This window comes from Pelodiscus sinensis, chromosome 3 (assembly GCF_052426305.1).
Source record: "Pelodiscus sinensis isolate ZL-2025 chromosome 3, ASM5242630v1, whole genome shotgun sequence".
Lineage (NCBI taxonomy): Eukaryota > Metazoa > Chordata > Testudines > Trionychidae > Pelodiscus > Pelodiscus sinensis.
The window spans coordinates 8,497,896-8,512,903 of NC_143054.1; the positions used below are offsets into that span (position 1 = coordinate 8,497,896).

The following is a 15,008-nucleotide window of genomic DNA, read 5'->3' on the forward strand; positions in this document are numbered from 1 at the left end:
GACAGTTAGGAACTTTTTCCTAATATCCAACCTAAACCTCCCTTGCTGCAGTTTAAGCCCATTGCTTCTTGTTCTATCCTCAGAGGCCAAGATGAACAAGTTTTCTCCCTCCTCCTTATGACACCCTTTTAGATACCTGAAAACTGCTATCATGTCCCCCCTCAATCTTCTCTTTTCTAAACTAAACAAACCCAATTCTTTCAGCCTTCCCTCATAGGTCATGTTCTCTAGACCTTTAATCGTTCTTGTTGCTCTTCTCTGGACCTTCTCACATTTCTCCACATCTTTCTTGAAATGCGGTGCCCAGAACTGGAGACAATACTCCAACTGAGGCCTAACCAGCACAGAGTATAGCGGAAGAATGACTTCTCGTGTCTTGCTCGCAACACACCTGTTAATGCATCCTACAATCATGTTTGCTTTTTTTGCAACAGCATCACACTGCTGACTCATATTCAGCTTGTGGTCCACTATAACCCCTAGATCCCTTTCTGCCGTATTCCTTCCTAGACAGTTGCTTCCCATTCTGTATGTGTGAAACTGATTGTTCCTTCCTAAGTGGAACACTTTGCATTTGTCTTTATTAAACTTCATCCTGTTTACCTCCGACCATTTCTCCAATGTGTCCAGATCAGTTTGAATTATGACCCTATGTCTTTATCCAAATCATTTAAAAATATATTGAATAGAACTGGACCCAGGACAGATCCCTGTGGGACCCTACTTGATACGTTCTTCCAGCTCAACTGTAAGTCATTGATAAGTACTCTCTGGCTACGTCTATACTTTATAAACTGCAGCTTCTTGCGCAAGAACTGTTTTATGCAAGAGTTCTTGTGCAAAAGGTCTTCCACAAGAACGCGTCTACACTGCCACGTGCTTTTGCGCATGAGCATCCGTGGTGGTGTGGACGCTCTCTTGCGCAAGAAAGCTCTGATGGCCATTTTAGCCATAGGGGTTTCTTGCGCAAGACATTAACGTTGCCTGTCTACACTGTCTTCTTGTGGAAGAGCTCTTGCGCAAGAGGGCTTATTCCTCGTGGGGAGAGGAATAACTCTTCCAGGAAGAAGCCCTGTTTTCTAATGCTGTACTGTAAATTTACTTGCGCAAGAACTTGCATACAGTGTAGACACTCTGCAAGTTTTTGCGCAAGAACAGGCGTTCTTGGGCAAAAAGCCTGCAGTATAGATGTAGCCTCAGAGTATAATTTCCAACCCACTGTGTATTAGCTTCATCTAGGTGGTATTTCCGTATCTTGCTTGTGAGGTCATATGAGACATAGGAGGTGGTGGAATCTCCATCCCTAGAGGTTTTTAAGTCCCGGCTTGACAAAGCTCTGGCTGGGATGATTTAGTTGGGATTGGTCCTGCCTTGGGCAGGGGGCTGGACTTGATGGCCTCCTGAAGTCTCTTCCAACCCTACAATTCTATATTATCAGCAACCTTACTCAAGTTCAGATGCATCTTTTGCTTCCCCCCATCTACAAGGCTTGTACTATCAAAGGATATTAGGTTGGTTTCACATGATTTATTCTTGGAAAATCCATGTTTTCTTATCGCCTTATCTTTAGTTGCTTACAATTTGTCTGATTATTTGCTCCATTTTCTTTCCAGGCATTGGAGTTAAGCTGATTGGTCTATAATTCTCTGGGTTGTCCTTATTTTCTTCTTTGATCGATATGCACTATATTTGCCCTTTTCTAGTTCTCTGGGTTTTCTCCCGCCCTCTGTGAGTTCTCAAGAGGTTAGGATGGAGGTGCATGGGTAGAGTTGGGAATACGAAACCCAGGACTAAAACATCAAAGGCTTTGTTGCCACCCTGGACTGATGCTTGTGAGATGGGGAAAGAAGCAGAGCTTATTTTGAAATTGAAATTGGGAATGTCTACACAGCACTTATTTTGAGAGAGAGGACTCTTCTTCCGACTTCCCTTACTCCTCGTACAGTGAGGGTTGCAGGAGTCAGAGTAAGAAGTCTTCCAGCTTGGCAGTATTTGGACATTATTTTGAAACTAGCCAATAGCCCATCATAAGACGGGATTTTCAGATCTCTCCTCCACGTCTCTCTCTCTCTCCTTCTCCTACTGCCTCCCCCCGTCTCTCTCAGCTCTCCTCTGCCTCCCGCCTCTCTCTCCATCTCTCTTTCTCTTCTCCTCCCCCTCCCGCCTCTCACTTGGGGGACCATGGAGCCCAAACGGCCATTTCGGCTCCGCGCTCCCCGTGCGTGAGCGGCGCAGGAGTCAGCTGAGCGCCACTGCGGGAAGCGAAGGGGGGCGGTGCGGTAATGTTCACGGCCGGGGGCGGGGCCTGGAGCCGCTGTTATGCCGCACGTCACCATCCTGCCCCCTCTTCGCCTCCCGCCATGGCGCTTGGCTGACTTCTGTGCCGCCCAGCCGGGCTACCACAGGGGAGCAAGTGGCCGTTTGGGCGGTGGCCTGGCTGAGCGGCGCAGAAGTCAGCTGAGCACCACGGCGGGAGGCAACGGCGCCGCCCAGAGGGAACAGCCAGCGTTTCGGCGTTACAGAGTTTCAGACATTGGGCTATTATTTTTTTAATAACTGCCTGCTGTGTAGACGCGGACTATGTTATTTCGAAATAACACTAGTTATTTTGAAATCATGTTGGTGTGTAGACGTACCCCAAAGGATTTAACACCCCCCCACACTGCATCCCATCTTTCCGCTTTCAGACTGTAGCTTGTCTTGGAACACCTGAGAAGGCAGCTCATGAACCAGAGACGCAGCAGAGATCTGCTTAGCTTGCAAAACTGTATTATTATTTGAATCCATCATTTACAGTATTGTACAGCTTGTTTAAAATATGAAAATAATCTGGCAGAGCAAAACTAGAAGTGCACTCATCAAAGCATCTCTTTCCTCTTATGTACAGGACGGATGTTTTTATTTCAATGGGTTGATTTTTTTTAATCTGTGTACATTCAAAGTCAGAGTAAGAACATGAAACCGTTTCCTAGCCGCAAACCGCTTAAGAATAATAATTAGTAACGACAGAATAAGTGACCATTGTGACTGTATCTAAGTGAAACACATGCCAGTGGGCTCTTGAAGCTAATCTGGGTCTCCGTAGGGATCTAGTTGCAAGTTGCCTCCACGCCCTCCCTCCCCTTACTGGCCCTTCTTGTAGGCATTTTTGATTATGGCATTCTTAAAGAGAGTCATTAGAGGGGTCTGGCTGCTCTCTGACGTCATGAAGCCCCCGTATCGCTTGTCTTTGGGTGGGGCGTTCCATCGGAAATGGTGCATCTTGTAGGAATTTCCGTCTTTCTTCTCCGCCTCCTCTGAGACCGGCGCTTCCTCGCTCTCTGGGTCTTCCAGGGACTCAAACTCGGGGTAGTCCAGTTCCATTGAGAGGTCTCTTCTGAATTCCGGTGGGTAGCTCTCGGCGGACTCCTCTTCCACCTCACTGGGATAGACCTTGATGGGTCTCCTCTTCCTGCCCACTGGCTTCCCCCATCGGAAATGCTCCATCGAGTAGGATCGTTTGCTGTCTTGCCTTTCAAGGGCAGCTCCTCCTTCCCCATCGTCTCCTCTTTGGGCGGGGGCCACGTCCGGGAAGAGGCCCAAGAGGAGATGGCTGGGGATCTCCTCTCGCTTGTGGCCAGCGACGCTGCTGCTGCTGTTCTTCCTGCCGAACTTGTTCCAGCGGAAATGGCTCATGACGTACTTCCGGATGTTCTCGGACAGAGGCTGCAGGTGGCCGTTGCCTGGGTACATGGGGGACTCATCGGACAGGTCCATTTTACAGGCTTTGATGCACTCCTGGGGGAGGAGAAAGGAAACGCTTCAACCAGACACATATATGTTATATGGGACTCACGTCCTGTAAGGACCAGCCACAGAAGCGACCCATGGTAGCACAGCTGCCCGGCTCTATTTATTAATAGCAACAACACTCTGCAAGTTTACCCAAGGATCTACAGCCCTCTACAAATGGTGAGGTCCTCGGCGGGTAGGAATGACTATCGCTCCGCTGAGACCGATGGCACTGTGCTGAGGAGCTGGCCATGCCCTCTTCCCCCTGCGAGGCATTTCCATTTTACACAAGGGGGAAACTGAGGCACAAAGACGGGCTGGGACTTGCCCATGGTCCTGCAGAGCTGGGAATTGACGTCATGTCTCTTGACTCCCGGCCAGACCGGGTGGAGAGAGCACCAGGCAGGTGGCTCACCCGTGGCCAGAGAAAAAAACTCGTGAGCCTGCTCCTCTTTCTTTGAGGCCACATATTTGCTCCATCACTTGCAACCAGGACTGCCACAGAGGCCAGAGTCTCTGATAACCCCTGTGCCCCTTCCTGTTGCAGGGGAACCCCCCGCAGAGGGAGCTGGGACTAAGGAATGTGTGGTCTGAAATACGAGTTGCTGCAGCACCATTCCTGCTTCATGCAGCTGCTGGCATGAGCAGATCCTGGGCTGGCATGTCTGAGTTTCATCCCTTGCTCCCTGGCCGCTTGGATACCCACCAGGAGCTTCGTGCACCCTGTCGCTTGGATACCCACCAGGATCTATTAGCTGGAAGGCAGAGGAGGGCAAGTCACTAGTCAGAGCTGCAGCTGAAGGACAGGCAGCCCTAGCAGGTGTGCTTAGATGAGCGTTTCTTAAACGTTTTAAGACCAAGGAACACCAAAAAATACTTTTTTAAAATGAGGAACACTAAGGATATTTTGTTGAGGAAAAAAAAGGGGGGGGAGGGAGTTATTGAGAGAAAAAAAAAGGGTCAGGGAAAAGTTCTTGAGCAAAAAAAAAAAAAAAAAAGGTCGCCTGCCCCTTTAAGGGTGGCCATTTTCAAGTCTGTTGTTCTCCGGAACACAGAACATGGTTTTAGAAACACTGGCTTAGATAGATTGACAGGAGTGGCAGAGGTAGGTAGGACAGACGGCTGCTGGGACCACTCCCTTCCCTGGGAGCGTGCGGGGAAGCTGGCTGTGGACTGCAGACATGTGTAGATAATGCTGTAGGCTGGGGCCTGCTGGAAGGGTCCAGTCAAACCTGGTGGTGGGGAAGGAGACCGGGAGTGGTTGTGGGACAGCCCAACAACCAGCAGCTGTTGCATAAAGAATATTTGTCAGCAAGTCGAACCCTGACGTCCTTCCTCCGGCAGGCCTCTTATTGACTCCAGCCAGCTGTACCTGACAGCTGCTGAGCCTGGGTAGGTCGGTGTAGGCTCAGCACCTCTGTACCTCCAGCCATGTGCACTCACGTGCCGAAGTAAAATGGACATAGACACCCAATCTTTGGTACCCGGCTGTGAGAGTGTTAGTATAAATGACTTACCCAAGGCCAAAGAGGCAGTCAGTGGAAGAGCTGGGATTAAACCCCCCCCCCCACCCCCCAATCCTGGCCTGGCTTCCTGACCCATGTCCACTAGCCCACACTTGCAATTCTAGTGCCAGATAACTGTCCTAGGTGGGAAGGGGGAAGAATGAAATCCTGCCCTTCCAGCTGATGGAATCAGTCTCTTCCATCTCTAGCTGCAGTGTGAGCAGTCAGTTCCCAACGGGACGGCTGCTGCTTAAGAACCTAAAGGTAGCTTGCCAGGGACTGTGCTTAACCTGGCAGTAGGCAGATGGTGAAGTCTGCTTGCTGCCCTATATGCACGACGCAGAAGGCAGCAGAGCTGGCAGGGAGTGGAAAACTCCCCGGCAATCTTTGCAACCCCCTCGCTGCTGGGGTGATGTTATTGCGATGGATCTGACAAGGCCAGATCCTGCCAGAATCCGCCTCGCTCCATCACCATCCCACGGCCCCCAGCACTGCAGCGACTGAGAACTTGACTCGGTGTTCTGGCTCGGTAGCCGCAGCACAGAGTAAGGGAGCAGAATCCCCCTGCACTGTCGGTCCCGGAGGCCCACAGCAATGAAATGACCTGCCCAAGGTCTGGGAACAATCTGGGAACTTCCCAGTTTCCAGCCCTGCACCTTCATTGAGACAACCCTTCCTGTACTGTCAGGAACTGGGGCTTTTCCAGAGCTGACTGTTGCCTTGCTGCTAGAAAAAGAAGTCAAGGAGACATGCTTAGAATTGTTTAATTCTGAGCGTGGCTCAGACATTAGCATTGGGAAGTGTCTATAGCACCTCCATCCACCCGGCGTGGTGCAGGACATGGCATCTTGCTCCTGTTACTCTCTTCCCCAGAGCCCTCGCCCTGTTTTAGAGCCCGGAGTCCTTCAGCCATGTTCCCCTGGAGCCCTCGGGGCTGGAGCTACTCACCAAAAGGCCAGCATCTGTGCTGAGCTCCCTACACCTGCTGCTGTCCCAGCACTGGCTGTGGACTCCGCCGTCAGCGTGGAAGAGCAGCACGCCCAGAATCGCCAGCAGGCCACTCCGCACGGGTTTCAGCATCTTCAGGTGGGGCTCGGAGTCCTGAGGAAACAGTACAGGCAGGGGTGATACCCGGGGGGATCGCCGTGACATGTATCGGACATGCTGGCAGCCGACCCCTCGGCCCCCAGGGGAATCCGTCACGGACGCACGAGGCAGGGAGGAAGGCTGGGTGATGCTCAGTGAACTCGCCAAACTGGTCCCTCCAAACGTAGTGCCTGGACGGGAGGCCTCTGGAGAAGACGTTTATCTGTTACCCGAGCCCTGCTGCCAAACGGAAGCTGTCAGACTGTGAAGGGATAGAGGGCTCGGACTGAAATTCAGCGTTTGGCCCCTCTTTTCCCCTGTTTGGCCAAAATCACAGCCCGGGCCTTGAGTGCCCAGGGGTTCCCACGCAGAATTCCACATGTGGCCTGTGTCTCTAATGCAGTGGTCCTCAACATTTTACCTCATGCCCCCGCTTATCCCTGTCTGCACCCCTCCCCCAGAGAGGGGCTGCAGCTCGGTGCGGGGGCAGTTACAGAGGTAAATATGGAACCAGACCCAGATTTCTTATCCTAAGAAGCACTTATAGTGCGTAAGAAATAACCCCCCATCCTCTGTGTCTGGCATTCTGGCCTGGTTGTATAACACCATGGGTATGTCTAGACTACATGGCTCCGTCAACAGTGCCATGAAGATGAGTTTACTAGACATAGGGAAATGAAGCAGTGATTTAAATAATCACTGCTTCATTTACAGCAAAACGGCCACCGCGCTGTGCTGATCAGCTGTTTGGCGGCACAGCGGGGCAGTCTGGACGCGCCGCGGTCAACAACGGAAGCCTTTGTCGACCGCTCCGGTAAACCTCATTCCACGAGGCATAATGGAGTGGTCAACAAAGGCTTCCGTTGTTGACCGCGGCGCGTCCAGACTGCCCCGCTGTGCCGCCAAATAGCTGATCAGCACAGCGCGGCGGCCACTTTGCTGTAAATGAAGCGGCGATTATTTAAATCATAGAATCATAGAACCATAGAGCTGGAAGAGACCTCAGAAGGTCATCAAGTCCAGCCCCCTGCTCTAGGCAGGACCAATCCCAACTAAATCAACCTGGCCAGGGCTTTGTCAAGCTGAGACTTAAACACCTCTAAGGATGGAGACTCCACTACTTCCCTAGGTAACCCATTCCAGTGCTTCATCACCGTCCTAGTGAAATAGTTTTTCCTAATATCCAACCTGGACCTTTCCCACCACAACTTGAGACCATTGCTCCTTGTTCTGCCATCCGTCACTACTGAGAACAGCCTCTCTCCATCCTCTTTGGAACCTCCCTTCAGGAAGTTGAAGGCTGCTATCAAATCCCCCCTCACTCTTCTCTTCTGCAGACTAAACAGACCCAACTCCCTCAGCCGCTTCATTTCCCTATGTCTAGTAAACTCATCTACATGGCTCCGTTGATGGACCCATGTAGTCTAGACATACCCCCAGTTATAGCTTTTACCTGCATATTATTACTGAAGTCATTAGCAACACATGCTGGACCTGTTTCTTAGACTTTCATGTGAGGAACTAAAAGCTTGTTGCAGATACGAATGAATTCAGCCTCACATAGCTGTAGAAAGGGGAACATGCACAGAAGAGATTTGTCCAAAGGAAGTCACTCAGGGTGTGTCTAAACTACATGGCTCCGTTGACAGAGCCATGTAGATTAGGCTGATCAGCAGAGGGAAATGAAGCCGCGATTTAAATAATCGCGGCTTCATTTAAATTTAAATGGCTGCCGCGCTCTGCCAACCAGCTGTTGAACAGCTGTTTGTCGGCAGATCGGGGCAGTCTGGATGCACCACAATCGACAAGGAAGCCTTTGTCGACCGGCACAGGTAAACCTGGTTTCACGAGGCATACCTGCGCCGGTCAACAAAGGCTTCCTTGTCAACTGCGGCGCGTCCAGACTGCCCCGATCTGCCAACAAACAGCTGATCATCAGCTGGTTGGCAGAGTGTGGCAGTCATTTAAATTTAAATCGCAGCTTCATTTCCCTCTGCCGATCAGCCTAATCTACATGGCTCCATCGACGGAGCCATGTAGTTTAGACACACCCTCAGTGAGCATACAGGCGACTCAGAAGGAGATAGCAGGTGGCTGGACTCCCAGTCTCTTGCACTGAACAACATCTGATGAAGTGGCTTGGACCCATGAAAGCTGATGCCCAAATACATCAGTTAGTCTCTGAGGTGCCACAGGACTCCTCATTGTTTTTACAGAGACAGACAAACATGGTCACCCCTCTGAGACATGTCGCTAGATAACAGTCTTGATTAACAGATTCAGAATCGGCAATTCTATCCCCAGCCGCATACAGATCGCATTCTCTCCATTCAAACGCGGCTGGGCGTTTGTTCTGTTGAATAGAGGACAATGCTCATTGCTCAATGCTATCTCTTTCATTCCTAATTAAAAAGCATCACTTTTGGGAAGGAACCCAGCTCCGGTAATTCGATTTTATTGGGGAAGAAAGAGCGAGACTTTCTCAGATGACATTTGCTACCTGAACTTTCATAGGAGGCTAGATTAATGGGGGTAAGATTGCTAATGGAAAAATATTAGCACTGCCGTCTGCAGGGTTATAGCCCTGCTAAAGGGCTCACTTCTACTCTTCTGTAGCTGACAGTGAACTGAGATGCCTTGTAAAACAGTGAGGAGTCCTGTGTGCACCTTAGCCCTGGTTTATATTAGGGAATTATTTTGGAATAACCTCCCCCCCCCCGCTTATTTCGAAATAATAAGTGGAGCATCGACATTACCATGCCTGTTATTTCAAAATAACAGGCTGGTTATTTCGAAATCTGTACTCCTGCTTTCCTGGGGCTACATCTAGACTGCAGGCCTCTTTCGAAAGAGGCTTTTTCAAAAGATACTTTCGAAAAAGCCTCTTTCGAAAAAGAGCGTCTAAACTACAACCTCATCATCTAATCAACTACAAAGCTCATCATCTAATAAACCATCTGGTTAGTCTTTAAAGTGCTACATAGTCCTGTATTTTGTTTAAACTACAACCAGTACTTTTGAAAAAGAAGGCGCTTTTTCGAGAGAGAGCACCCAGGCAGTCTGGATACTCTCTTTTGAAAAAGCACAGTTTGCAATACATAGCGCCTTTTTTCGAAAGAGCACTTTCAAAAAAAGGCATTATTCCTTGTAAAACAAGGTTTTCCGTGGTCGAAAAAACTGCCACGTTCTTTCGATTTACTTTTGAAAGAACACGGCAGCAGTCTAGATTCAGGAGAAGTTTTTTCGAAAAAAGGCCACTTTTTTCGAAAAATACCTGTAGTTAAGAAACACCAGGGCTACGTCTACACTGGCCCCTTTTCCGGAAGGGGCATGTAAATTTCACTAGTCGTCGTAGGGAAATCCGCGGGGGATTTAAATATCCCCCGCGGCATTTAAATAAAAATGTCCGCCGCTTTTTTCCGGCTTTTAAAAAAGCCGGAAAAGAGCGTCTAGACTGGCCCCGATCCTCCGGAAAAAGTGCCCTTTTCCGGAGGCTCTTATTCCTACTTTGAAGCATTAGAGCCTATCTTTTCCCTTCACCTACACAGTGGCTGTGGGACTAAATGGACAGTTTTGTAAGAAAATGTTTGTGTTCCTTGAGGTTTCTGAGGTATTGGAAAAACAAAATAAAAAACTATCACAAACTGAGCCATGCTCACATCCATGTTTTGGTTTTAGAGCCACAGCCGGAATTGTTTTGGTTTTCAGTTGAAATTTCAGGAAAAAAAGTGTGTGTGTGGGTGGGTGTGTGGGTGGGGGGTGGTGGTGGTGGTGGTGGTGGAGGCGGGGCGAGAGGGGGGGTTGGTCTTGCTCTGAGCAGAGGGTTTCGGATTAGGCGACTCCTGGGGTCTCTTCTAACTCAAATCTTCTATGAGTCTGTTTGGTTTTTTTGGTTAAACCCTGAAAAATGCCACAGATTTGTGTGATGAAAAATGTTAGGGTACTTTCATGAAAAATAAAATACTCTTTTCAATCAGCTCTTCTTACCGCTTCTTGGGATTGGGCCGTGGATAGTTCCCTTACACCAGCGCTACTCAACACACGGTCCAGGGGCCTCATGCAGCCTGTGGCCCATTTGTTTGCGGCCTGCGGTGCAGTTTGGGTTTACTGTGCGGTGTGGGTTGAGATGTGTTTTAGTAGGTAAATTCCTGGACTGTTGTGAAGCCAACACAAAAAACTAGTCAATATAATGGTCTTCTGTTGATATGTGTTTTAATAGTTTAATTCCTGGACTGTCATTGATCATTAAAAGTGCTATCATATGGGTGGAAATTGGATAAATATTGCATTTTATTAATATCAGCAGAACTGACTTAAATGGGGCCTCTGTGTTGTGTAGTCTTGCCTTAATCTTTGTATTCATGCCCATCAGTGTAAAAGAAGCTATTTGCATATATTTCCCTATATATTTGCATGTATATGCAACCACACTTAGGCTGTGTCCAGACTCAGGGGTTTTTTCGGGAAAAGTAGCCTTTTTCCGAAAAAACTTCCCCTGCGTCCAGACTCAAGCCGTGTTCTTTCGAAATTAAATCGAAAGAACGCGGCTTTTCTTTCGATGGCGGTAAACCTCATTTCACGAGGAAGAACGCCTTCTTTCGAAAGTTCCTCTTTCGAAAGAAGGCGTTCTTCAATGTAAATAGGGCTTCTTCGAAAGAGAGCATCCAGACTCACTGGATGCTTTCTTTCGAAAAAGCAAGCCGCTTTTTCGAAAGTTCAACGTGCAGTCTAGATGCTCTCTTTCGAAAGAGGCTTGCAGTCTAGACATAGCCTTAAGTTGTGGCCCTCGGCATGTGCTGTGGGTATCACTGTGGCCCCCAGGCTTGCAAAGTTGAGTAGCCCTGGTTTTCACCAAGAGGGATCTTACTGACGACAGTGGAATAAAGTTCTGTTTCATGTGGGTGAGGCCATATCTACATAAGGACCCTGATATAGCAGTGGTGGGCATTCTGCAGACCTGTGACCTGCAGACCCACTGGCTGCTCCCCTCCCCCACGAGCCTCTTGTACACTGAGATACCAGAGCCCTGCACTTCCTATACCTCCCTCCTCCCTCCCAGCACTTTCAGAGCACCACAAATTGCCTGATTCACACCCCACTCCTCCCTGTTTCTCCCAGAGCCGGAATGCTGTGAATCAGCTGTTTGCAGCATTCCAGCTGTGGGAGGGAGGGGGCGGAGCAGGTAAGTGTGGGGCTCTGGTGCCCCAGTGCTCAAGAGGCATGTGGGGGATGGGGAGCAGACTGTGGGGCTGCAGAGGGAACCCCAGTGCACCACGGGCTGCTGCAGCCCACGGAGATGAAGGAGGGCCACGCGTGTGGCCCACCCACTCTTCGTGGTTGCCCATCCCTGAGCTATAGAATGCCAGCACAGCCCTTCTGGAGTGGATGCAGCTATGCCAGCCAGCTGTGCTTCATGCTGGTACACTGAAGCCACCCTTGTGATGAAACACGCTCCGACATCACCCCCTCGGAGTGAAAGGGCTTTTGTGCTGGTCCAGCTGTGTCGACGCTACCAGCTTTTGCCAGCAAAGCTCCGGCAGTCAGGGATCGCCTCTTCAGACACCCGTGTGACACAGCCTATATTTACCCTCCAATCTTAAACTGACCTATGTCAGGGTGGATTACAGCCACCACATTAATTACAGCGGTGACTCGTGTTCACACTATGCTCCTTCTGTGGGTGGTGCGGGTTCTCCCCAGGAGCCCTTCCATCAACTGAGGTGGGACCCTGGGGGGGGAGGGGAGGCTGAGCGCTAGGGCTCTGCTCCATGCAGTTCCCGCTGGGAGCCCAGTTCCTTCAAGGTTTCTCACCTCCCAGCCCGGAGTAGGGAAAAGGCACCAAGGGGGCAGATCCATGCCTGGAGCCTGGGCAGCAGTCCGAGCCAGGAACCTCGGTATCAGTCTGGCGTGGAGTGGAGATCTAGCAGCAGCTCAGCTGGGAAGCCAAGCCGTGAAATTGACAAGAATGATAGCCAACAGCTGATGTAAAGAATGCAGCGTCTACACAGACACTGTCACCCTAACTATACCGATATAAGTCCTGCTTCTCTTATCAAGGTGTCTCAGAGGGGTAGCTGTGTTAGTCTGTAAATGAAAAAACCCTGGACCCCTTAGCTCCATTCATCGGAAGAAGTGGGTTGTGCCCATGAAAGCTCTTCATACCATCTACATTTTTTGTTAGTCTCTAAGGTGCTGCAGGACCATTCGTCGTTTTTTTAAGGTCTTTTCAAGGTGGTTTACAATGTTAGCTTAGCAGGGGAGGTGCATCGGCAGGAGGGGCATTTTGATGCATACACGTCCACTGTTTTGTCAACAAATGCTGACTTCTCTTTACTGTAGACAAGGCCATAGTTATGCTGGTAAAAATTTATCATATAAATTCATCCCTCTCCCGTCGCCCATTCCCACCTACACCATTCCTGCCCATCCTGGCTAACAGCCATTGATGAAACTATCGTCCGTGAATTTATCTAGCTCTTTTTTTTTAAACATGTTATAGTCTTGGACTTCACAATATCCTCTGGCAAGGAGTTCCACAGGTTGACTGTGCACTGTGTGGAGAAATACTTCCTTTTGTTTGTTTTAAACCTGCTGCCCATTAAGTTCATTTGGTGACCCCTAGTTCTTGTGTTATGGGAAGCAGTAAATAACTCTTCTTTATTCACTTTTTCCACACCAGTCATGATTTTATAGCCCTCTATCATATCCCCCCTTAGTCATCTCTTTTCCAAGCTGAAAAGTCCTAGCCTTATTAATCTCTTTTCATATAGCAACCATTCCATACCCCCCCATAATTTTGTTGCCCTTTTCTGAACTTTTTCTAATGCCAATATATCTTTTTTGAGAGCTTGTCTAAAGTTATTTCTCTCTGGCCCTGAGGGCTTTGTCTGAAGTTATGGATTTGGTAGGACTGTTTCTTTATCTTGACTAAACTAACATTGCTGCTATGTTACCATATGCACCGTTAACAGATTGCTCTTGGTTTAAACAACACAAGACACAAGTTGGTTAGAAGGCAATGATTTGCAGCTAGGACACAGGGATGCTTTTAATAAGGCTGGTCATAAAACAGATCAACTCTAAAGAAAAATATCCTCTCCTGATCTTTTGTCAGGGTGCAACCACTAGTAACCTTTGACATTGTTAAGGAGGGCGAGAAAGTACAAAAGATCTTGGAGCTGTGGACAGCGACAAAGAGGGGGTCTGTAATATATTTAGAAAACAGAACAATCCGGAGCAATATAGAGGAACAGGAAAAAAAAAAAAGCTTTAGGTAAGAATTTAATAAATACTTAGGTCCAAGGAACAGTGAGGAGTGGGCTAGGATGGTTTGTTCTGGGAGGATTGGCTTCCGCTTGTTAAATCGCTGGCCATGGGTAATTTATCTTAGCATGCAAATGAATTGTAATAGAGCTCTAATATAAACTATTTCTGCCTTAAAGCAAAGAGGACTTAGCATTCAAGTGTCATTCCTTTGAGACTCACATAACAGTCAGGACAATCAATCCTGGGACAACCCCATTCTGAAATATGCCATCGAAAGAAAGCAGCTAGTGGGAAAGCAGGTTTTTGTCCCCTGGTAGCTTTACAGCTCCCCAGAACAGCTGATTCCTTGAAATCACATCTGATACAAAATATTGCTGCTGGATTACACTGCCAGGATAATTGCTTGTTCTTTAGCTATGGAAGGATTGGAACCACAAGACAAATGCCTCTGTTCTCCTGTCTTACAGGGAGCGGAGAAAAGATCAGAGCAGAAGGAATAAAGAGGAAGAGCAGGAGTCGTACTGACTTACCTGTTGCTGTGGAGTGTGATCTTGGCTTCCCAGTCTGATGCCTCACTCTCCGTCTCTGCGAGCGACTGTAGCTCCCAGCTCTTTTTATACCACAGGCTGGGCTTTGTGCTGGGCGTTTCATCCAAGGCAATCTTCCGGACAGACCTTTTGAAGCAACAGTAAAAAGCGCTGGGAAAAGGGGGCGTGTGGGGTGGGGAGATGGGCAAAGAAGCCAGTGACGAGGGAAGGCTCCAGGTGTGGAATAGAACAAAAGATTAGCAAACAGTGTCTGGAAGATGGGCGTTTGCTGGGTTGATCCCCATGGTAAATGGGGAGAGATTAGCATCTGCCTGTGAGCAGGTACTCCGGGAAGAGCATGGTACAGTTTTCCAGTCATGCTTGCTAATTGCATTTCCAGAGCGGAGATGGCAGGTTTTAATTAAAAGTCAACCCCCCTTTGGACGCAGGTATTAGTGAGCCATCAAGGTATCAATGCTGGGTCCGGGTGCTGTTTATCACATGCATGTTGGCGTGGTTGTTAGTCACTGTTCAGTGGCAGATGCTGGGCTCCACGGGGCTTTGCAAATTTGTGTTGCTCTCAAAATATATTGTTCTCCTGCATTTTTAAAAGTGAATATTGTGTTAGTGGAAGCTTGTCCCGCCACAGTCCATGCGGCACCTGTTCCATGGGTTGACATGGTGGGTCGACAGCTCTGGGCTGCATGGAACAGGTGCCGCATGACCGTGGCAGGGCAAGCTTTCCCCAAGATATCTTGCAAGACACCAGCCCTATCTAGAAGCCAGAGGAGAATTTCCATCTCTGTGGCCCAGTCAGTCCTTGGCCTCATGGTTGGCCAGTGAGAGTGAAATC

At 48.9% G+C, this 15,008-nt stretch overlaps 1 protein-coding gene across 1 annotated transcript; it reads right to left on the minus strand.

The window, feature by feature from the left end:
- Positions 1 to 2,747: 2,747 nt before the first annotated feature.
- On the minus strand, positions 2,748 to 14,213 carry POMC (proopiomelanocortin; the record flags this gene model as incomplete). Its single annotated transcript, NM_001286918.1, is given in 3 exon segments — positions 2,748 to 3,777; positions 6,225 to 6,377; positions 14,159 to 14,213. Coding segments are annotated over 2 exon segments (786 nt in total). The 3' UTR covers positions 2,748 to 3,123.
- Between the last annotated feature and the right edge of the window lie 795 nt (positions 14,214 to 15,008).